General features: G+C 41.0%; 2 protein-coding genes across 13 annotated transcripts in view; one reads left to right on the top strand and one right to left on the bottom strand.

Annotated features, from left to right (window-relative positions):
* Positions 1-1,480: 1,480 nt before the first annotated feature.
* On the bottom strand, positions 1,481-19,087 carry SETDB2 (SET domain bifurcated histone lysine methyltransferase 2). 8 transcript variants are annotated; one of them, XM_064647286.1, is made up of 16 exons: positions 18,766-19,084; positions 17,792-17,851; positions 17,417-17,581; positions 16,157-16,279; positions 15,381-15,503; positions 14,708-14,773; positions 14,038-14,140; positions 12,805-13,374; positions 11,198-11,317; positions 10,018-10,187; positions 9,327-9,549; positions 7,292-7,370; positions 6,231-6,324; positions 5,121-5,452; positions 3,906-3,994; positions 1,481-2,002 (listed from the first exon to the last, which is right to left on the bottom strand). In XM_064647286.1, exons 4-16 carry the CDS (start codon positions 16,194-16,196, stop codon positions 1,885-1,887), a joined length of 2,127 nt encoding a protein of 708 aa, XP_064503356.1. In that variant the 5' UTR covers positions 16,197-16,279; positions 17,417-17,581; positions 17,792-17,851; positions 18,766-19,084; the 3' UTR covers positions 1,481-1,884. The 8 variants fall into 8 exon arrangements, with proteins under 8 accessions (XP_064503356.1, XP_064503358.1, XP_064503360.1 ...); XM_064647288.1 differs by lacking the exon at positions 17,417-17,581; XM_064647290.1 differs by lacking the exons at positions 16,157-16,279; positions 17,417-17,581 and having other exon boundaries at positions 3,906-3,989; positions 18,766-19,085.
* An 87-nt stretch (positions 19,088-19,174) lies between these two features.
* Positions 19,175-24,580, top strand: part of CAB39L (calcium binding protein 39 like) — a 62,732-nt gene continuing 57,326 nt past the window's right edge. For 2 of the 5 annotated variants that reach the window (XM_064647330.1, XM_064647325.1), the window contains exons 1-2: positions 19,175-19,248; positions 20,590-20,716. The gene's annotated coding sequence lies outside the window, so the exon portion shown is untranslated. Of the gene's footprint in view, positions 19,249-19,532; positions 19,552-20,589; positions 20,717-24,580 lie in introns of those variants that run through there. The other 3 variants (XM_064647326.1, XM_064647329.1, XM_064647333.1) reach the window with 3 other exon arrangements.

The raw sequence follows: 24,580 nt of genomic DNA, 5'->3' as shown, positions 1-24,580 counted from the left end.
AGCAGGAGACTCCCCAGCTGCCCAGCGCTGTTTTGCTCATTTGCCTTTAATAAATTTTGGTATTTCAAATTTTAAAATTATTTGTGGTCTCTTTGACTATAACAGTGGAGAGGGATGCCTTTTATGATAAGGTAACCCATCTAGTTGATCAAGGGAAGCCAGTTGATGTACTACTTTCAGACTTCAGCAAAACTGTTGCTACTGTCTCTCACAGGTTCCTTCTGCACAAAATGTCCAGCACACAGCTGGATAAACACATTGTGTGGTGGGTGAGCAATTGGCTCATGGGTGGAGCACAGAAGGTAAGAGTGAATGGGGTGACATCAGACTGGTGACCAGTCACTAGTGGGGTTCCACAGGGCTCTATCTTGTGCTCTTCAACATCTTCACAAATGGCTTGGACACAGGACTGAAAGGGATACTAAGCAAGTTTACGGATGACACAAAACTGGGAGGAGCTGCCTTGAAGGGAGAGAGGCCCTGCAGAGAGACCTTGACAAATCAGAGGGCTGGGCAATCACCAACCACATGATGTTCAACAAGGGAAGTGCTGGATTCTGCACCTGGGATGGGGCAACCCCGGATGTTCATACAGACTGGGGAATGAGGTGCTGGAAAGCAGTGCCATGGAAAGGGACCTGGGGGTCCTGGTCAATGGCAAGTTGAATCTGAGTCAGCAGTGCCCTGGCAGCCAGGAGGGCCAACCGTGTCCTGGTGGGCATCAGGCAAAGCATCACCAGCCAGTCAAGGGAGGGGATTGTCCCGCTCTGCTCTGCACTGGTGCGGCCTCACCTTGAATATTGTGTGCAGTTTGGGGCACCACAATACAGGAAAGATAGTGAGCTGTTAGAGAGGGTCCAAAGGAGGGCAACAAAGATGGTGAAGGGCCTTGAGGGGAAGCCGTATGAGGAGCAGCTGAGGTCACTTGGTCTGTTCAGCCTGGAGGAGACTGAGGGGAGACCTCATTGCAGTCGACAACTTAATCATGAGGGGAAGAGGAGGGTCAGGTACTGATCTCTTCTCTATGGTGACCAGTGACAGGACCTGAGGGAATGGCCTGAAGTTGTGTCAGGGGAGGTTTAGGCTGGGTAACAGAAAAAGATTCTTCACCCAGAGGATGTTTGGGCGCTAGAACAGGCTCCCCAGGGCAGTGGTCACAGCACCAAGCCTGTCAGAGTTCAAGATGCATTTGGACGATACTCTCAGGCACAAAATCAGGTCTGACTCTTGGGAATGGGTGCAGGGCCAGGAGTTGGACTTGATGATCCTTGTGGGTCCCTTCCGACACAGCATATTCTGTGATTCTGTGAACCCAAAAAGAAGCAGGCATTTCTCTCCTGCAGTAGCAGAATTTGCCCAGCTCACTGTTCTGATTAATGTAATCTCTGTTCAAGATTATTTCTCCCACCGGATCCATCAGGCTTAGGTGTATTTTAACAGTTCTAAGCCCCGAGACAGGCAGACTTGCATTCACAATGAGTTTCAGAAAAGCAAGTTTTACTAACTCAGCACTGTGAGAGGGCACAGAAAACACCAACAAACTCTTGCTCTCATCAGTTGTGTCTCTGCTGCAGATGGCATGGAGCACAAGTTCTTCCAGTGCACTGTGAACTTTGCTTGTGGATGAGAAGAGGGGAGGGGGAAGACCAGGAGCACAGAAATTATCTAGGAAAAGTTTGATGCCTGTTCTTAGGACAAAGAATTCTAATTCAGTAAACTACAAAAATGACATTTAAATATAAATTTAAAAAAACATCAGGTGAAAGGCATTTTAATTGAATGCAATTAGCACCACAGACTTGAGCACACTGTTTGCTGTGTAGTAGTCCTGTCCAGCATATAAATCCCAGGGTACAAGGTGTGTTGGCAGTAGGGAAGCTTTGCCTATAAGATTTTTTTCCTGCACTTCTGAACTCCACACTGACAGGAAATTTCTGTCTCTGGCATGCTTCCAGCTTCATAGCCATAATCCCAGGTGAGTTCGGTTCCAGCTTTCACATGTCTAAGAAACAAAACACTCGGTCAATTCGTTTGAACTGAGTGAAATGGTACTGTGGTTACAATTTGTCACCAATGACTCAGAAACAAGATATATAAGGAGTCTCTGACACATACATGGTGCTTGGCCTACCAGAGCTGTACAGAGTGCAAATACCCACACATAGATGAAAAGAATTTATCAAGCAGTGCAATAGTGTCGGAGTCTAAACAACCTGCTTTTAGACAAAATTCTGGGAAACAAAAATCAAACAAAACAACAACAACAACAACAAAAAAAGGAAAAATACATAAGTGTACACATCCTAAATGAGAACACAGTTTTGTTATTTTTACTAAGTCCAGTGCATCATTGAAGTTTGAACAGATCTCTAGATATGCTGGCCATCTTTGGCCTGACAAGCTACGTTTTAATGCAATTGCACTATCTATATGCACAAAGACTCAGAATTAAACACATGCTCCTCATGAACCAGCTGCTCTGACAGTACATGAAAGAGAAGAAATTCCTAAGGTAGGAAATTCATTGCTGAAAAGGAATGCCAAACTAAATACCTTAGACTAATATGCTGAGGGACAACTGATGGAAAATACAATAAAATATCAGCATTATAAAGAAGAGAGTAATTCTCCAATGTTTCTCATTGGATGCAATGTAAGGGACATCCAGTGAATTACCAGGCAGCAGGCTGAGAACAATGAGGACTTTTCAAACAGCACATTTTAACCTGGGACTTGCTGCCTTAAGATGTTCTGGAGGTCAGACATATAAAACAAATGAAAAGGTGACTGGGCAAGTTCATGGAAGGTACACAATTAAGCTCAATGATCCAGATGAAGTCCTTAAAGTAGAAAAGTTGTAAAAGGGTGACGTCCAGTAAATGTGAGAGCCAGTCAGGGAAACTCTCTTTCAACAACCCTTCTCTTTCCCTAAGATTCTTTGCTGATCACTGTTACCTCTCTCTACTTGCCTCAGTCCCCACTACACATATCTTTACAGACTACCTGAGCCAGAAAATCTCTAGCTAAAACAAAATCTTTTTTCTGACATATTTCAACACATTGTCTTCACAATTTTTGGAAGCCTCCCAGTGCAATCCACAGCATCTGTGTTAGTTTGGGCCAGGGTTGCAAGACTCCAGAGAAGATCAATGTTCCCAGGAACTGGTTTGTCTGAGACAAATTCTCTCCTATTTTAAGTTCTTGCCTAGTATCACAGCTGGTACATGCATCAGCCAGATTCATTCAGGCAATTAATCCTTCCACCCCTGGGTTTAGCTGCCCTCTTCTTATGTCTTACTGGAACCAGCTCTCTGTACCACCCTTTCTATCAGCCACTAAGGAAATACCTGCATCTTTTGCTTTCAGAGCAAATTTTCACCCTTTAAGTATCCTAATGCCACCTCCCTGGGACATGTTGGGCTACACAAAGTCCTGCTTCTCTTGATAGGTGTGAGAAGGCCTGAAGCTAGCTTGTTTGGCCCACAAAGTATCTCAACCTTAATATTCTGTGGGGTTTCATCCTGCCCTATGGGACCAAGATATGCAGGCCATTCTTTGAGACAGAACAGCAGGATGAGTGAATCTTGGCTTTTAAAATAACCATGCCAAGTTAAACCTATTTGTCCACTGAAGAAGATTATCACTGAAATGGACACATCAAAATTAAGCTTCCCCACTTCATATTTCAATGCAAAACTGAAGAAAAACTCATCAGTGATAATCAAGAAACTGTATTTCTTCTGTTTTTAGTGCACAATAAGAACTCACCAATAAGAAGGTAATTTTGTGCTTTCATGATCTAAGCATCTCCCCCACCCCTCAGCATAATTATGTCCTAATAACTAAATACTGATTTTTTTCCCCTAGTACCTTGAATGAACAACATTTAACTTCCAGAAATTCACCTGTTTGTGAAGAATGCCACCCATGGAAAACTTCTGTTGTGAGTCTCTACAAACACGCTTTGTGCAAAGAGATTTGGGCAGCAGCTGTGCTGTAAAACAGGAAATCTGTATTAGAAACAGTGAAACACCACATCATTGGCTGAAAAACCTATTTTGTGTCAGATATTTGTCACTAGAAAAGGTAGTTTCTTCCTTCCCATCTCCAGCCCACACAGAATGTCTATTACTCAGTGCCACTGCCACTTACTTTTGCAATAATTATGTCTCTTTAAAGTATCACTTTTTGCCTATGAAAACCAAGTTCTTTTATCAAGTTGTTCTCCAGAAATTTATGGAGAAAATTCATCTTAGATTCAGAATGCACCACAAATAATCAGTATGTGACAGATGTATCTTGCTGTCAGCCAGGGGAGCAGTGCAAGGGAGCAAGCAATGGAGTAAATGATAGTGTGTCGGCAAAGTGCCAGAAGTGAAAGGTGATTCAGGTGCTCATAGGAACATGTGTATGCTCATGGCTGCAGAAGAAAGGTTTCTGCAAGATGCATTACTAATCTTAACACCATATTACCTCTGCAAGGAAGAACAGCTTAAACATATTGCAAGGATTTTGCTGTAAGACACATATTCTCCCAATGAAGAGAAATAAGTCCTTTGCAGAGCATGTGCAGAAATGTCTATCCATCTTAGCTGGAGGTACTTGGTAATTCATTACTATTTATTTCTTGGCAAGTCAAAACTGAGAGACTTATTTAGTAGACACGTACACAGTAGGACAGACCACTTTCTGAACCTATGATTGAACAGTAGGGAAGTTTTGTAAAATATCAAAACACTTGTCCTAAACCAGCACTAACTAGAATTTACAATGGCTGGGAGAAGGCATGTGGATCAACAAAACGTGCCATTTGCTCTCTGGACCTCCCAGAAGGCCATCAGGATAAAGACGTCACTCATTACTGGGAAATACGTCACTAAGGAACCCACTGGTGCCAACACTACAGCTGGTATGTGGCATGCATCAGCTTGTGAGGGCACTAACAGTGACCCAGCCTACTGTCCTGTCACTTGTGATGGCAGGGAGGACCACATGTGCCTTCCTTTCGTGCATCTACCTAATATGTGGTTTACGTGCAAAAGCTTTCTAGCTTAAGCTTAAATAAATAAATGATGTATTTGCAAAGACAATGGAGAGAACGCATGCAACTCTTTACTTACATTTAGAAAACGACCCACATTTCCTTCTTTTGTGGCATCCAGTACATAAATATTTTCTTCACTGGCATTCTTCAGAAGCATCCCATCTCCATCAGCCTCCTCACAAAATGCATCTTGACTTGACTGCCTGCTATTTTCCTCTTTGCAGTCAGCTTTTAGGGGTATATTATTGGATGGCCTCGCAACACATGTGTCATCCAGCACACCTGACTTGCCACAATCAACACCCTGCAGTGACAGACTCTTTCTTTTGCATCTCGCACTGTCCACACCAACAGACTCAGTCTGTCCAATTTCCATCGGATGGTCTTCCTTCTGCTCCTCGGTGGATTCTGTCAATGGACATGTAATTATTTTTCAACATCAGTTTAAGGCCAAAGCCTTTCCCTTGTTTGGCCCTGAACTCTTACCCACCCACTCTTAAAAATGTCCTCCAAAATCTAACCATCCTGCTATTTACAAGTCTATAACACAATCGCCCTTTTCTATGCCTCTCATCAATCCTCCCGCAAATGACTGTTTCCCGCTGTAGTGTCTAAAGCACTTGCTCAAGGCACCTGAGAGTGACCAAGTCTCTCACTCTTCCCAAATCCTACTCCAGACTGATTTCTTCCACATAGCGTTTTTTCATCACTCTCCACCTTAATTCCCAAGAGAATTACAAACTATAATTCAGACAGAAACAAGATGCAAGTGCAAATAGCATCGTTTTCACACTGCCTCTCCAGCTTGAGGTCCCCCCACCCCTGGATTATATCCTGTTCAATTTTTGTTGACCAGAATATGTACTGGGTGTGACACAACAAGATCTGCAAGACTGACTTTCCCACAATTGTATTGTATTTAAAAGCTGTTGTCAGGAGAGTTCAACATGTCCCCAGATCAACTTTGCAGGCAAAAGACTGTCCTGTACCCAGTACAGTAGTGCACTGTGTTATGCAAGGCAGCAATAATTTCTGTACTACTGAGCTCTCTTAAAACAGCTTCCACATCATGCAGACATTGTTCTACTCCGAGAACAGGCCTGCCCACACTGTCTACATTAAAAGTCTACCACCTGATGGGACACAATCATACTAAGAATGCGGTATTATACCTCCAAAAACCTACTTTCTTTTCCTTTCTTTGTTCCACTGTTTACTTTTGTTTTGCTTGACTGATGAATCTGAGAACTATTATCTTCATCTGAGCTGGCACTGTGCACCTGTGTGTCAAATGAAAAGGCTGTGATGTATTGTTGCTGTGTGCAACTCGGAGTCAACACAGTACAGCAAGTGGCCTCTAGAACTCTAGGGCTGCAGGTTCAAACCTTCTGCAATGCATGGCTGTGGCCGAGTTTGAAAAGTTAATACATTCACTGCAATACAATATTTATCTTAATTTCAAACAATCCTTCAAAATAACCTGGAAGGAGTTCCCCATGCAACAAAACATTTAAATAAGTGTCTAAGTCCCAACAATTTCACCAGAATTCTAAGTTGCTGAACCAAAGCCCAAACATGCTTTTTATAGAGTTTCAATAAAATGAACAGATGTGGCAGGATTTCTCCTCTCCTGCCACAAAAAGGCAACCACTTATGGTAGCTCCAGAATGGAGCCAAACGTTAGCATGAAAATCCCATGTGCATTTTGTAAGTGCAATGAATCCAATAAAACCAACAGAGTAAGTTTACCCCAGTTTTCCTCCTTTACACATATTTGCAGGCAACACTTCACACTCAGATCAGATCAAATTCTCCCAACTCTGCCACTGCATGAAAAAATCGCGTACAAATCCCAAGATTTTCCTCTCTCCCTCCTACGCCATTCTTTTGGGAGGCATCACAAAAATATTAACACTCTCACACCCTAACCCTGTAGTTAGTGACAACAGGAGGTGGAGGGGGAGAATAAATTCCTAACATTCTCAAGGCTGGAGTGTAAGTGAAGGGTGGAGAAGGGAAGGCTGTGGGAGTAGTTAGTGCTGGTCGGGAGGAACATGTTGAAGGACTGATAATGGAGAAGGGATGGGGTGCAGCTTCCAACATGGCAGCTTAGCTCACAGTGTGACACAATCTCCTGAAGAAAGGTCATTAGAACTATCTAAATGTACAAGTTGAAAAGGTCAGAATTAACATAAATATTCAGCACAGAAAAATGAATCTATTAAAGCCTATTATTATTATTATTACCATTTTTAGCTGATGATTGTGAAAAAACCCTGTTCTTCCAGGCCTTGTGGTTGCAATACTCGAGTTCTCTGGATGAACCCTGTACAGAAAGGTCAAAAGGAAATTATAAAAGACAGACTCACAAGTAACTCTCACAACACACATTTCTCAGCCTCTGGTTCTAATCTCTTCTCTACAAGAGCCGACAGCAGAGCCTGTAGTCGGGCCTCACCCCATGTTCTGTGATTATTTTGCCTTTAAGAGTTGAGGACCTAGGCTAAGTTCTCTGTAGTATTTGTAAAAAACCAGTTGTTCATACCTTTTGAGGGACAAGCAGCTGCTGACAGTTTGTTTCCCAACTGTCCAGCTGAGAACCAAACTGCTGTTTTACTATTATTACATCAGATCACCTCAAAATAGAGCACCTACAGACAGAGTTTTGTCTTTTTCCTGCTACTACTTTCAACAGTTTTAACAGTGCAGCTTTCAAACAGGAGAGCAAAGATGTTGTGGGTACAAGGGACAGCAGAGGGGGAGAGATGCAATATGTGGCAGGTTTAGAAAATACTTTCCTCAAAAGGACCTCAGTCCTTCATGGTAGGAGTTGAGGAAGATGGGAAGTAGTATTTGGTATATACATTTAAAACATCTAAAGTCACATTAATTTGGATTACATTCAGACTGCAGTAGAAGACACCAGTTTCAAAACTAATATTAATATCTGTAAAATGTCTAGCAATAAATAACAGCCCTTATTCAAGAAAATTTTCAATGTAAAAAAATGTGTTTACCTGCCACAAAAAAGAAAATCCTGGTACTTCTTTGGGCTACTGATAATTGCAAGAAATGCTGCTCTTTAAGGCTTTCTTAAGATTTAAACTCCTCTGTAAATTCAAAATGTGCAGAGGCCACAAGAAAATGTGACATTATTACATGGTTACATTGTTTATTCTTTTGAAGGCAATCTGTTTGGGTGAATGACACATCAAGCCTAGCACACTGATGTCCTCTTAAATGTTTCTCAGTCCAGCTGGACTGACTGTCATTTCTTAAGAGGCAGAATAACAATGTCTTTTTGTCTGTCTTTTTTTTTTTTATACAGCCCAAGTGTAAACCATTTTTTTAATCTCAGGAAAGGAAATTAACGAGATTTAAGGTAGCAGTGTAGTACAGGCAACTTTGAAACTCTGCTTGCCTACAATTTTTAGTAATGGCACTTAGCAGAAGTAAAAACTAGCTGATTACTTTTAATTATGTAGTTAGACGATGATGAATTCACTAGGCCTCCAAGATACTGAAATGCAAGTGAGAAAATAGTAGCAGATATTTTTAAAAGTTTCCATTTGCAATTTCATGGTACTTCTCAAAGTTCCACAATAATCTTCTACTATGAGAAGAGCAAGAATTTGCAATCATTTGTGAGTAGTACACAGAAAGTGCTTACAAAGTAGTGTAGCAGAGCAACAAAGAAGCTCCCAACTTCCTTCTGAAAAGACTTGAGCATGCTATTGACACAGCCACGTGGTTATTTTGCAGTAATTTTATTTTAGGAATGCTGATAGGCTATGAGACCCTGAGTATACAGTGAAAACATAATTCACTGCAAAGGTGAGGTGTTGTCAGACTCCTAGCAGGAAAGGTTATGATAGAAATAAGAAAAGGTTTAGAGACTGGTAGCAAATGACAGGACAGTTAGTGGCTAATATGTCATTAAATCCTTCGGCATCATCAAGTATCTTTAAATGATTTATCTCAAGTATCTTCTATTAATTGTTTCAAAGTTGCATCATGATTAATGCCCTGAACAGATCAAGTACATCCAAGAGATGAACTGGATTTCTAGAAAATGCCAAGTGGTACACATAGTAAGTAAAATTCACATAGAGGAAAACTCTGTCCCACTAGAAGAAATAATTGGGAAATAACAAAGAAGTTCAGAAAGAAAAAACCCACCCTCATTTGAGGACATTCAGTTCTACTCTAAGTTATAAAACAGAATTCCTAGAATAGCAGAATATTGATTTTGTTATGCTTAAGTTTATTTTGACAAACTTACAGGGTTGATTTATTTTCACTATCCACAGTTTGAGACAAAGATTCCTTATTCTCAAGAATGTCATGTTTACCAGTCTGCACTAGTTCAATGACTGAATTTGAACAATCAGTGTCAAGTTTTCTTTTTTTGGAAAAACCCCCATGGTTTCTGTCATTCACAGCACTCCCTTCTTTCAGCTCTTGACCAGCATCTCCCAATACTTCAGCTCTGCTCATTAATCTGCCTGAAAGCAAAAGAAAAGTTTGGTTTGCTTTTTGTTTTTTTTTAATGTTTGTTTTCTTACTTTCACACTATCATAGGTCAAACTTACATAAAAAAAATACAAGAACATTACTTGGGAAAGCAAAATATGAATGCAGTCTATGATTCTATGATGTCAATAGAGGCTGACACACAAACTGAATTAGACATACAGCCCTCGGTACGGCATGCACAGACTTATGAGGTAAAAAAAAAATCAACAGTCTGAGATAGACTTTGCTCCAGAATGTTTTGATTATTTGTCTGTCACCATTGCATTGCAGAGTTCTTCAAGGTTCTTCTGTCCATTTGATCATGTTGCAAGTTAAGATTATATTGACACACTTCTCCTCCAACCCCATATTTCTGTGTTCTCAAAAAAAATCCAGGGCAGAGGCCACAAGAGAGGGAAAATTATGCTACACATCTTCCACAGGTCACCTTCTGTTACCTGAGTAGGTACAAACAAATGTCCCCTTGTCGATATCATCCAGGCAGCGGACACCCCAACCTTTCTTTTCAGTGTTGAACACTTGCAACCTGACTTGAATGCCGTGCTGTACAACTCTGTTCTGACACATCAACTTGTCACACCTGCATAACACACTGCACTCGTAAATTCTGTCAAGAGGAAGAAAAACAAAACACAATATAAAAGGATGCACTACTAAAACAAAGTTTCTGTTACTAATTTCCCTTCTAAGCATCAATAAGGCAGTGGACTGAAAAGATAAAGACTGACTAAAACTGGTTGTGCAGCAGTGCTCTGGAAATCGTGACTTTCTTGATTGCTGATTCATCAGTTTTAAGAGTCTGTCAGCTAGATTTTGGTATCAGCAGACAAGAAAAATAAATGCTAAATTTTTGTTTTATAGGAGTAAATCTCACAGAAGCAGAAATCCCTATGAAGCACCTCATTCTACGCTGGAACAGATTTTAGCAAAGACAACCTATATGCCTGAACCTCAATGCAGTTGTCATGAGTGTAAAGATTTAACAAAGTATATCTAAAAGAACTCACAATTGTGATTTTTTTTTTTTTTTGCATTTGTTTCTGGGTTCCCTGACAGCTTTAATTCTGCACGTTAACCATAAACTAACACCGCACAGCAAGAGAGAACTGAAAGGGCTCCTTAAGCCTTTGGGTTCAAGCCCCTGGCTATTGCAGAAAGCTGCTTTGCACAATTCCTCTTCTAAACACTTGAAGTAACTGGCACCTTCTTCAGGCCACATATTAATCCACAGGAGCTGAATAATAGAAAGGGCAAACACTTGAAGCATTGGATGGCTTTGGAGACTCTTGGAAGAGTCACATATAACCAAGTCTGGCAACAGCAGCTGGTCAATGCTTCTTTAGGACTCTGGTCACTCTTTACACTTTTCTTAGACCTTAATCTAAGCTGTGAAAATTGTAGGATCTGCAGTAGAAGAGTTTTTGGGTTTTTTCCTCCTATTACTCAAGTCACATTAATTATTTTTTATCATCCTGATCTGTCAGTAAAATTGTGACAAAAATAGAAGGTTTCAGTTAGCCAAAAACTCCAGTCATCTTAATCCTGTAGCACTTACACTACAGGAGGAAAATAAGAGCATACAAATAAAATAGCAGTTAATAGTTCAGTCTTTCTTACCCACTAGAAACAGGTCCCTCTAGTCTTTTGTAACGGTATCCACGGCATCTTTTACTACCTGAAGATAGAGAAGTTTTACTACAGCCTCTTGCAGTTAGCTGTAGGCACGCACATTTTGACCTAAAAGTAAGAATAAAACATCTCAGAATGTATTTGGAGCAGCGCAAATCAATCACAAATCTAGGTAAGTTGAAATGTACTTAACTATACACACACAAACACACACAAACACACACACGCTTGTATATATACATCTATATTCCCCTTCCCCACTTCTTTTATTCCACAAGGCTGTTTCAGGCACCCTACTTTGTCTCTTGGCTGGTTATGTGTACTTTACAATAAACATGTTCGCTCCACCCCAACCTCATTCTTCCACCAAGCTCCTTAAATGGCACATGCAAACAGCTGAAGGACAACAGAAATTTATTATAAACAGGACACTATCAAATGGATCGAATGAATGAAAATCACCTCTTCTGGCACAGCATTCCAGCCTGTTAACCACTACTTTGTTACTTTCCTCCCACCTTAGCCCTCAGGAAGTGAAGAATTTCCCACTGTGGAGAACTCAAGCAACAGCGCTTGTCTTCACCACCGTACGGCACAACAACTGCAAAGAATCACAGCGATCGTGCAAATCCTGAATCCTAAAACTGCACGTCAAGAGCATTTCAACTCTTGTGGGACTTCACTGCTCAGCTGAAACTAAATCATTTTAATTACTGAAGCTTCTTTATACCAGGCTGTGATTTCAAGGTCTTGTTGGGTCATGGGCAACTATGCTGCACACCAGCACATGCAACTGCCCCAGCTATTAAAAATACAAAATGGATCCAATACCAGGTAACACCTACAGATGGAGATCAGACAAACACCCTTCAAGAAAGCAGACAAAATTATCACCAAACTCTCATACAATAACTGTGGCAGGTTCCCACAGAGTGTCTGTAGCCCAGAGTTACTGAGATTTAGAAAAAGCAATGAACAACACTATTGGAACTGCTCAGACCATAAATGTATTCTGTGACCACAGGCTTTCATAGTTTCTATTTAGACAAGGGGAAGGAAAGGATGTAGAGGTTGGGAACAGGGTTGTTTCTTCCTCTGCCCTCAGTAACCTTGTAAGTTCCAAACAATCTGATCCCTTCAGGCTGTCCCATCCCACCTCTAGGATACCACAGTAGGAGCTGCAGCAGATATTGTCATGTGGGATCCTTCCCTGCCTGCCAGGAAAAAATTCTTCCTCTGCTGGCACAAGAGTCTCTTTCCTACACCTTTTCCAAAGGCAACAGCCCTGCTTGTCAGCTCCACCTGGAGGAGAAGCACTGCCAATTTGTGAAGAAAGGGAAAGGAACAAAATAATCCACCTGTTGAACACTTCCTTCACTACAACAGAGGGTGGACCAGGAGGAGCACCCAAGTTCTGGTGAAGAGAAAGACACAGTGGTGTTAGTCAATACCGAACATGGCACAAGACAACTCCCGCAGATATTGCGGCAGCATTGGTCCTGTTTGACACTGTTTGGTACTGTGCACCTTCACACACCACCACACTGCTGTTGTGGCATCGTGTCACTGGACTAAGATTAGATTTTTCTACCTACTTATCAATGCAGCCATCTGTGCAGTCACATGAATCCACAAACAGGCTGGAGAAGTTGTTGAGATAATATCCACGTGGCCACGATGACTTCCGATATTTGAAATAAGGTAACCTTGCGCGGTCAAGATTGTTACAGAAGGAGATGGGCACAGACTCGGCTCCGTTGCTAATATCAAAGTCAAACACAAGGGGTTCGGGATTCATGGTGTTCCTGCCCAACAGTACATATGTGTTGAAGGAAAAGTGATCAACGAATAAGAAATTGCACTTTGTTTCAAACAAATAATTTTGCACATCTCGAAAGCTTCTCAGACTCCGACCGCAAGGAGCTTTGTAATTCACATCCAGCGATTTCGAAAGGCAGTCTGCTTTTGCGTGCCGTCTTTGAAAGTGAAACAGGATTGGCATCTTCAGAGGGTTTTCACCCTTGTAGGAGCCCGCTGCTCTCTTGGCAAGACATGCACTAGAGCACTTGTGGTTCTGATACTGCAGGTTTAAAGGTAAGTGTTGAATTTCGCTAGATGCTTTTTTAGTCCCTGACCATGTTCTTTCCATCTCCTCTTTCTTGTTACTTGGAGTAGAAGAGCAAAAAAAAAAAAGAAAAAAGAGCAGCATCTTAGACAACCAGCGAAGCATTCAGCTTTTTAGTGGTTCAATATTTTTAGCACAGGAAAGAAACAGCCCATTCCTGGAAGGCCCAGGGTTTCACTGAAACACTGTTTCACATGGTATTACTGTCCTAACTTCATATGAAGATATATTCAGTTGCATTAAAAAAAGAAAAAAAAAAGCAACAGCTTCTTAGCTTCTTCCCAGAAAGAACTTACATGCTAAAACACAGAAAGGACGTAAAAAAACCAGAGTTGAACAACATATTTACCCCCCAATCAGTACCTGAGGCTAAATACAGAGGGACTAAGTCACATGCTTGACTATATGCAAAGTACAGAAAGCCTGAGAACTGCTGCTTAAGTCCTAACCCTGATAATTGTGGTAATACTCATGAATCTTCATTCACAACCCAATGCCCTATTCTGCAATGTTCTCATGGGGTAAATTAGACAAGTCTACTTAAAACCGCACATTTTCCGTGTAAGTCAAAAACATTTTCACTTTGAAAGCTGGCAGAATTCAAAACTGGGTTTAAAACACTGACTTTAGAAATACAAACTGAGAACTCTCTCAAATGCAGTAAAGAACATGTTAAATAAGGAACTGAAATAAAGATGCTGACCTGTCAGAACCTTCTACAGCATTTGCAGTGTTGTCATCTGCAAGAGGATGCTGCAATTTGGGTTTGGTTTCCTGTACTCCATCTCCATCAAACCCATCACTTACTGAAAAAAATGAATGCAAGCAAAAATTTTGTCAACTCATATTTCAATCTATAATTGAATTTAGTTACTAAAGAGAAAATTGACAAAATACATTAAAAATAATGCATTGCTATGAAGTACAGCTAACAAAGAGCATGTCAGTAAGTGCCCCACTAAAAAATATTCCACAGTTTTCGAAGTGACCAGAAACAACACGCACATGAAACACATTTATAGATTTCCCTTCATTATTTGAGATAAAAGAATGCCAAGGTATTTCAGCCAGTGGAGTCATGCACAGAATAACTCTGCTTGCAGACAGCTCAGGTTCATCAGGGCTTACTAGTTCAAACCGGTTCCCTTGGCACAAGTATTATTCACACACACACAAACCACAGAAATACAAATCCAGGTGAAAGTTCACAGTCCAGTACCCGAGGAAATTAATAATTATATTTTCCCTGTAATGCTAATGGCCTTCTCAGATCTCTTTTATTGATTTCAAAGGAAGGAATTAAACTTCTAGTGAGTAAAACAGGAAAAAAAATGAATCCACATACCAAACAAATACAATTGGGATGCACATACCGTTTGTCAAAGTTAAGAGATCACTTAGATTAGCTTCATTCACCAGTGCCCAAGCCTGCCAGCATTCTGTGCAAAAAAACCCAAACCAAAGCAGATACTTAGTGTAAGTGAAGTAATGATAATAGGGAAAACAAGGTGTAAGTCCACCAGAGAGACTTGTTTCCTCATTAGGCTAATCTAGAGTATTGCAAGACTGATACTATTAGAAACCTTTTGCACCACAGACCTTAACAGACACATTTAAGAACTGCAATAAAACTACAGCTCACAGTAGTAGTTGTAAATTAACAGTGAATATCCCTCGGCTTTTGGAAAGCTGTGGGAATACTTCCAAACACACACAAACTGGTGGCCTACAGTAGCAGTAATACACAAAAAGACAACTTAGTGTGAGTTTCTCTCTTTACTCTGTCATCAGTCTAGTTATCTTCGAGCTAAGAAGAGCCACGCTTTGTCTGAAAAAGTGTATCAGCAAAACAAGAAAATAGCAAAATGCACCTGAGATCATGTCTTTTTTTAAAATGAAGAGACTTTTTAAAAATGCTTAAAACCACCAACTACTAAGTAATTTAAATTCAGAGATATCTGAATTATGTCAGATATCTCAAAGACCTACACAAAGCAGGCCACAGCTCCTCTGCAGTCCAGCTTAACAGCTACAAGGATTTCAAACCTTGGTTTGTGGCAGTTCCATTCTTGATCTTTTCCTTTAGCAACAGCAGCACATTTTGCACCTGCTCAAATATGACATCCACTCTTCTACTTCCCAATTGTGTCCAAAACGTTTTCAAATCACCTGAAATGCAAATTCCTGTTTACAAGTCTGTACAGCTCCTGAGAAGTCTAGAAATACATGTAACTTCTAGTGGACTATTCAAAGGCTCCTGCTCATTTCATTTGGAGGCACTTCCCAAAAACCAGTCAGGACAGCAGAACAGCTTAAACCTTCAGAAGTCTATTCCTAAAGCTAATCAAGAAAGTGAAACAGAAGTCAAGTGATGAACTGAAGTGGGTTCTGATGATCCATGATGCTCCTTCAAGCAACCTTTGAAGCATGTCACAAAGGGTGCTGTGGAAGCCTTTCTTCAAATACCAGCAAATGAGTCCCACTATAAACAAATCACCACTGAAACTCACAGGAGTGGCAAAGGAGAATATTTTCAACTCAGTGAACTGCATATATTATTCAACAAAAGACATTCAGAATTTTTTTTTTATTGCTGTAACCTCTCTGACTATCCTGTCCCATCGTTAGTTTTGGTATGTTTTCTAGAGAAAAAAAATATTCACAATATTTTCAGATAAAAGTAGTTTGGTAAATTTTGTTCACCAAGTGATATCAGTTGAAATAATTAATATACCCCATATGTCATGCCTCATTCCTCCACTAGAAATAGTTATAAAGAACATTTTGTTTAAAGAAATTCAAGCTACTGGTTCAGAACATACCTTCTCTTCCAAAGGTTTTTTTTTTAGGTACTAAGCCCATTCATGAAAGCTTTTGTTAAAACATGAGCAGTACATCTTTCTCAAGGAAAAGGAAATAGGGTTCAGTGTGTCAACAGATGATGCCTGAAAAAAGAACAAGCTCCTTCTCGTGGTTAATGTTCCTCTTCTTCAATGACCAAGCACAAAAGAATAAGCAAATCCTACTCCATTTCTAGAGGTGGAGTCCACTGTCAGACTAGGTTTACATTCCACTTTCAGACAGCAAATCTCAGTTGGCAAATGTGCTGGGGTGACAGCTCCCCAGCAGCCAAGAAATATTGCATTCTTGTAAGTCTTGTAAAAAAGTATTTCCTTCATTTTTGACTTACTAGAGAATGACTTCTGTTGCCCAAGGCACCAGAAGCAAAGACATTTTACTGCAGTACAGAGTGTATGGTTACTCTCAAAAGCATCATGACAGCAGTGAAGGGAGTAACAATCTTTTGTCACCACAACCCCAGCTGCTTATGACACCAGCAGCTAAAAGTGTAATATTTAATATAAACAGGCAATGTTGAAAGTATTTCATCTTGCGAAAGAACTGATTTGGCACTAACTCTCAACATTATTTAATGATCTCTTATATTCACAGAATTTTTAAAAAAAAATGTGAAAAGGTTAAAGTCCCATTACAAAAAAAGCCACAACAATTTTTGGAAGCATACATTACTGGTCCAAGAGACAATGCCTGCCCTGTGCCATTCCCATCCTTTTGCTGTGCATGACAGTATCACAAATTTAAAATACTGAGAAGTAAGTATATTTCATATTTGTGTTTCAAAATACACATTCAGGAATAGATCGAAACTGCTGTCCTCATTCATTACTGGTTTTCAGACACTTCAATACATTTACTAAATTCGGATGATTTTTTGGATTGGTGGATGTATTACTTCAGAGGACGGGTGACAAAACACAGTTTTTTGTTTCTGGGCCCTCAGCTATAATCATGCATAGGCCAAAGAGAAATAAAACATATGCTACTATGTGTAGTGCTCACTCACCTTAGAAATGCTTCCCCAGTTCTCATGCTGGAGTGTCCTGAAACTCTAGCAGCAAAAACTTTGTTTTGCACAGAGAAGCAAAGAACGCATATGAAGTTCACAGTACAATTTTCATTTCAAAAAAGACAGATGTCTACATCACATCTCCAATGTTAATGCTGCTACTGTCAACCCCAGACAGGAGGATAGGGAATGAACAGACACAGGAAGCATTTACCTTGTCAGCTTTCAGAATCATCTCACCAGCTGATGACTCAAGGTGTGGAATGGCATCTGGTGGCAATAGTTCTAAAACTGGCTGGAGGGATTTTCTTTTCCCTCTATAGAATCCTTGTGGCCACATATCACTTTTTTTTTTCCAGCATTGTGCAGGGCAATGATGCTAGAGCAAGAAACAAGCAGCCAAGGTCAGGGCTGCTTATTCCAGCCACTAGAAAAACAACTCGTGTGCGTGTTTCCTGCAGTGCTGCTGACTAACATCTTAAACCATAAAAGGCAAAGCTATTGTCTTTCAGTCATCATTTTCACATCAGAAGTGGTGCCAAATATACACTACCTTCCCCTTCCCCTCCATAAATCCAAATTATACTACCTTTAATGCTCTCCTCCCTGGAACTGGTAAGGTTCTCCTCTTCAAAGAAGTCGGGCAGCACTACAAGTGGTGCAGAATGTACAAGTAAGAGATTGTGTGAGCAACCACAATGGTTGTAGCTACTCAGCTTTTCAAAATTTATGCAAGTAAATACTACAGTGGGTATCAGCAGGAGCACTGTGTGGTGCTGTGGTGAAACAGCACTGTGGTGAAACAGTCATCCTCCTCTCAAATATCATCCCACACCTTGTCAAGACACAATTGAGGAACACACAAATGAAACAAGCTGCATAAGGAAGCTTTTTTACGTAGTCATTTCTTACTATCCCTCAGTCTTGAAGCTGTCACAGATGGCCCATACATTCCAGCACATTCAGGTGAGCCTTCACAATCCCCACTGTCTATTAGCTCACAGTTCTTTTTTCTTTTTAAATTTGTGCTGTCAGTACTACAACTAAACTAATTTATTTAGGGAAAAAAAAAGGAAAGCTTCTTTTAGGTAAATATATTACTGAATCTGTTTCTTGGCAGAAGCAAGATGAAGCAAGGTATCTACACTGTAACAACAGTAAGGAGAAGCAAGGCAGCGCTCTTCAACCACATTGAAGATTCCAAATTTTCATCATCATGAATTACAGAATCAATTAGGTTGGAAAAGACCTCTGAGATCATCGAGTCCAACCTGTGACCGAACACCACCGTGTTAACCAGACCATGGCACTGAGTGTGACGTCCAGTCTTTCCTTAAACACCTCCAGGGATGGTGACTCCAACATCTCCCTGGGCAGCCCATTCCATTCCATTTATGTTGGCTACTTAATCTTTTCTATGCTAAAATTGAAAAAACACCGGAACAGATACTTCCTTTGGCTGAATGGGAAAATACCTTAAGGGAAGACTGTTGGCTTCTAGAACTGTTTCTCACAAGACCAATGACTGCTCAAAACATACACCTATTTATTTTTAAGGCTTACTTCTTTTCTCTTCCATCCTCCGGGGAGGCCGCTCGGAGCGCTGTCACTCGCGCCGGGGCAGTGCCAAGCCCAGCTCAAGCCGGGGCGCGCCGCGTGGGTCTCGCTGCGCTCCGGCGCGGCCGCGGGCAGGGAGATGCCTGTCGGACGGGGAGCTGGCATGGGGTGAGCCTGCGGTCAGGGGCCGAGGCCCGGGTCACTCCCGCAGCCCTCAGGGCCTCGCCGCGGCCCCCGCACTCCCGCTGCTCCTCCTCCGGCACCTGCGCCGCCGCCCGCCAGGGGGCGCAACCCCGCCGGGGCGCGCGAGCCAGCGGATCAGGGCAGGCCCCCGCGCGCGGGGATAAACCTGCGCGCACCGCCGCTGTCTCTGCTACTACTGGCTGCGGCGGCGGGAGGGGCGGCGGCGGCGGCCAATGAGAAGAGGGGGCGGGGCCGCGCACCCGCCCAGAAGCGGCGGAGGCGGGGGGGCAGAGCGAGGGACTGGAGGTGCGTCCGCCATCTTGGAGGGGGCGGGTCGAGGGGGGGGCGGGTCGTCCCCGGGGCGCCGTCGCCGTGTCGGGGCAGGGGGGCGAGGGCGGGGTGGGCTGGGGGAGCGTGCTGGTGTGGTCCCGCCAGGGTCGAGCTGCGGCGTCTTCATAAATGTGTCATAAATGAAAACGTATGATAACGAGTGAGCGAGTTGCGTAACTTAACTGCTGGCCGCTGCCTTTCGCCCTAGCTGGCTGTGGCGCTGCCCTGTGAAGTGCTAAATTGTCGCTGCCCTTTTCGATTCAAAGTGTGAAAATAAAGGTTTGTGTCGCCCTTTAAAATTTTAAGCAGCGCTGCCTTTGCAAGTGTTGGCATTGTGGCTATGTAAAGGGGTTTTTCAGAGGGGCTAAAAAATAACCCGCCCTTAAAAGGCAGTGAGGGTGGTTTGCCAACCCTTTTTTGTCGCTTTTTTTTTGCCACCACTTTAAACTGTAGATATGAACATAATACGCTCAAATAATTGTTAAGGGATCTCTAATCTCGTGGATATTACTAAAATATTGGGGAGAGAGCAAGATAGAAATTTAATTTTTCTTTGGGGAGAATGCTGTATTTACACGACTTGAAGCTCTGGTCTGACCCAGGATCCTCCAGAAGATTTTGATGTTCAGCATCTGCTTTGGACTTCTATAAAACCTTTTAAATGTTTACACAGGCATGCCTACATCTGTGCTTGTGTCTGAAGTTCAGCTCCACAGAAAGGAATGGGACAACTCACAATAACATTGCTGGGAACAGGGTGGCTCAGTGTCACTGATGTGCTGACAAATCTCTCAATAAAAATAGTAGTTTACATCTTAAAAAAGAGATTTCTCCCTTGTAATTCTTTATTTTAAAATTAAGCACAAGCTTTTCTCGCTCTTGGAATATTCTGCATTATGAGATGATGCTTGCAGATTAATTAAATTATTAATATATGTGTTTGTGAATACTGAGTGTTTGGAAACACTTGGGGCTTTACGAGTTGTACATGAGGAATATACCAAATACAGAAAAGATGGAGCCCAGTGATGAGAAGAAGCTGAAAGAACATGACTGCCTGCCTTGACCAAAAGAGAAATTATGAATATATTAGAAAGTAGTAATGTATTTTGCTTGTTATTTGAAGCAAAAAAAGGGAAATATGTCTTTCTTAAAACAAAATTAATGACTTAACACAAAATTAATGAGGCAGTTTTGAAACATACCCGAGTTTCCTTTGTTTTGCTTTTATCCTGGAACTGTAACATAGGCTTTCTGCAACACAACAGCAAATTCTGCCTGTAAGCCAGTAAGCTCAGTTCTTCCCAAACTTGTTAGGTGGCAGAAGCTCACAAGCGATGCTGATCTGACATCCCAGCAACCTGCCTGCAGCACTCCTCCAGCAGCAGTGTGAGCTTCCTGGGGCTCTGCAGTCTAGACCTGGACTGACTACCTGCACCCCAAGGTGAGAGCAGCGGTCTCACGTGCTTACACATTCGCTACCACTTTTTGTTAGGGTGACAACGAAAGGACTGACTGTCCTGGTGAATGGTGCTGTTGTTTGAGTTGCTGAATTATGCTTTTGTTACGTATCAGATGGACGATTTCATTTCATAGACAGGCAGACCACAAACAGCTCCTTTGAGTGGGAGGAGGTGAAGCTGGTCCAAAAGGAACTGTCTCATCTAGTTCTCTTCTCCAGGGATGTTTTTGTTGGCTTGAATGCTGTAGGGATCTGGGTGTTTCCTCCTATGACCAGATAGACTTGGGTGAAGTAGAGACACCAGTCAGACTCCAGAAAACACAAAGCAGTCAAAGCCATAGACTTTGGAAAGCCATGGGCATTTGGAAAATGCTTTTTAACTCTCATATAGCTTTTTTTTTCCTTTTCTGATGGGCTTGGCTCTTTGTTTTATAGACTCTTTTCTTCTTGAAGTATCTTCATCAGTTGAGTACTTTGGCCAGGTCCTTCTCTGTCACTTTCTCCATTATGCTTCTTGGTGTTTTAACTTGCTCCTTTATAGATGAGTGTCTGCACTTCATTCTTTCAAAATGCAACTTTAACGTAATTTCTCTTTTATTATATTGATTAGTTTGAGCATGGTTTATATGTAGTCTCTTGTTTTTCACACATCTTGAGTAAGATAACAGAAGAGAGAACAGGCATTTCTTTACAGATCACAGATCATTGCTACTTTACAAATTCATTGCCAACAAAATGTTTTTAGTGAGGCAACCTTTGGTTTAGGTTAGAAATTTTGCTGTAACCCATAATTACTTATGAGGACACGGGCTAATATTCCCCATAAGTACGTTGCTCAGTAATTGGACTCAGACTATTTACAGGCCCTCAGCATGTTTTGTTACTATGTTTTGTAGTTCTTTTGCTATTGTAGATATGTTGGAAGGTTATTTGGATATTAATTTTTTCCAGGTATTAAATGGAAAAAGGGGAGGTTATGGGTCTCTGAGAAGCCTGTAAAATGATTTTGTTCGACCTGTGACGTAAGCATGTTTGCATTCTTGGCAAGTAAAAATCTAACAAATTGTCTATTTGAGAATTGAGCTTCTAAAAGCATAGGCTGTTATAGTCCTAAGGGAATCTTAAAACACAGGCAGAGACTGGCTATGAAAAGGAAAGGAAAAATTTGTGTCACTGTTTTAACAATAGACTTCTTTCATGTGGAGGACCTAGATGTCTGTTAATTACTAACTGGCTTGAGGGTTTTGGATTCTGGCCCAATATGCTGAAATTCTTAACCATCCGCTGGCTGGCATATTCTTCAAGGACTGTATTTGGAAACTGATAATGTAATGGATTTCATCTTTATAGACTGTTTATGTAGTAGAAACGTTTTCATTTTTAGCTATGTTTCTGTCTTACAGTCTCGGTATTCATTGCCGGCATACATTCCGGATAGTTGTGTGAGCACAGAAAGCAAGAGCTGGTTTGGAGGTTAGATAATGTTGGCCCAAGTTGAGCAGCATGTGTTGTCTTTGCTGTGCCACAGCCCCACCGCAATGATCAAAACGTAAAACTCTGCCCTCTAATTTTAGGTGACTTGGATGAATTAACAAGACCTGAAAGCCTGTGATTACTATTGCACTTGAAAGAGTCTAAAATCTCTGAAAACGAGGCAGTAGATGTATATGATGAAAGGAATCCAAAATAAATGGAAGCCTAAAAACCTTTTTATCATCCTTTTTCCATGTGAACATGGCCGTATATTTGTCTGAAATAAATTTTCAGTGGTATTTTCTGAAGTAAATCTAGTAGTTGTAAATTATTCCAACCCTTTTGATGAGTTCTGTTTGTGGGTTTCCATGCAGATTAAAGTATGTGCACCAAGTATTTTCATTAAATGAAGATGTAGTAGACAAAAATCTCTAAGCAATCTGCAAGATTGAATGAATCTGTGGTGTTCCCACTCTTAAGAGATGTTCTGTGGAGACCTTCACAACTCCCTTTTGTTTTGCCTTTTAGTTTTTAAATCCAGCTGCGGAGGAAGTTGTCCTTGTGGTGCCAGCTGATGGAAGGTTGATCAATTTAGTGCTGATCTTGGTAGCAGCTGTGCAAAGGCCAGGGAGGCAGTACCTGGCATAGAATTGGACTTGAACTAATAAAAGCCATCAAAAAAGCAGCATATGGCAACAACCTGAAGTAATTATTATGTGTAAATGAAATAACCACATTCAAATAAAACTGAAACCTGTAAGGTTTCAAATATACTAAGAGAAATTTGACTAAAACCCTATAAAACTGGGTGAATACATGTTGGGGTGAAGAGGCTCAACAATAGGGCTCTCAATAAGTATATTCTGGACTAAATAGTCCTTAGTTGCAACTTCCTGTTGGAAAAATAATTTAGTTGAAGAAAACCCTAATTTTTTAGTTACTATTTTCTCTGATCCAGTTCAGTGTGCTGCATTAGCACTTGGTTTGGCCTAACTTAGTAAAGGTGTGGAACTGACAGTAAGGTGTGAAGAACCTGCTTCTCCTTACTGTAAGGAGAAGCAAGAATGGGAAGCAGTATTGTCTTATTAATATGTATTGCATTTGGTTTTGTTTTTAAGCATTATGATGGGTCAGGGAAGACACAGTCCCCTGAACATTTAAAATTGGCAAAGAGGGGAACAGTTTGGATATTCTATGCTTCTCAACTCCTCCCTGTTCATTTGTGCCATTGCTTAGGGGAGTGGTTTGGTTTAAAAAAAATTACTTATTTGGCTCAGATAATTTTATCTGAATAACGTTTTCCATCTAATTTGCTGTGCAGCCACTTGGTATTTCTGCTTCTCTCAGGGAATTGGGGGTGGCCTGGGTACAAAATGAGCATCTGGAGATAATGGATTGCTTTCTAATTTAATTGTTGGTGTCATTTATCCAAGTTTAAAGTGTTTGTGCAACTACTTCTTTAGTATGAACAAAGTGGTGGTATGGGCAGAACACTTAACTGTGTCTGGGTTATTGTGGATGGTCTTATCACACAGCAGAGCCTGAACCTCTCTGCATTCTCAGTTATGCTGGACCAAAATCCCCTCCTGCTTTTTTACAGAGGGGGAGATTAATGGGTTTCGTTCATGAGCGTCTGCCTTTAACTTTGTTGTTACTTTTTTCCCCTGTAAAATTCTTGAACCAAAGAACCTGTGGAACCAAAAACCTGTGTTGAATACATCTGTGACAACCTTTCACTAAGTGAACTGTGGATTCAAACCTTTGCAACTCTTTTTTCTTAAGAACCTCCCCTTTTCTTAAAAAATGTTACTCGAGTGACTCCAGTGTACATATGGCATTCCTCTCACAGAAATAGTAATACCAAACCAATTTAGATTACATACAGACTAACATAAAATTTTATTAAGATTAAATGCTGCTAGACACATAAATTTAATGTGCATTAAAAAAAAAAAGTCCACCAAATTCTGCTCTTTATCTTATTAAAGTGTACGGAATGGGTTTCTGTCAAGTTTGTGATGAACAAGTTACGTGAGATGTTGTTTGGTAGCATAAATTTCTTTCACTTGAAGTGAAGGATCATTTTTAAGAATGAATTAATTTTGTTAAAAAATTCACAGCAAAGTGCTACAATCCTTGCATTAGCAGATCGAGATGGGTCGTTCCAACCTGGCTAAAGGGGATCAGGAAGAAGGGACAGGACTTCCGTTTTTTTAACTGTTTTTGCTGCCACATGTTATAGAAATATTTTAAAATTGCATCTCCCCTCCTCCAAGAAAATGTTCATGGATGGATGGAGTTTTTCCTTTCTTTTGTTCTTTTATTATTGTAGTCCATATTGTCCATTTTAGAAATGACTGATACAGGTAGTTC

The sequence above is a fragment of the Pseudopipra pipra genome, chromosome 2, assembly GCF_036250125.1.
Source record: "Pseudopipra pipra isolate bDixPip1 chromosome 2, bDixPip1.hap1, whole genome shotgun sequence".
Classification (NCBI taxonomy): Eukaryota; Metazoa; Chordata; class Aves; order Passeriformes; family Pipridae; genus Pseudopipra; species Pseudopipra pipra.
This window is presented reverse-complemented; position numbering and strand designations above follow the sequence as displayed.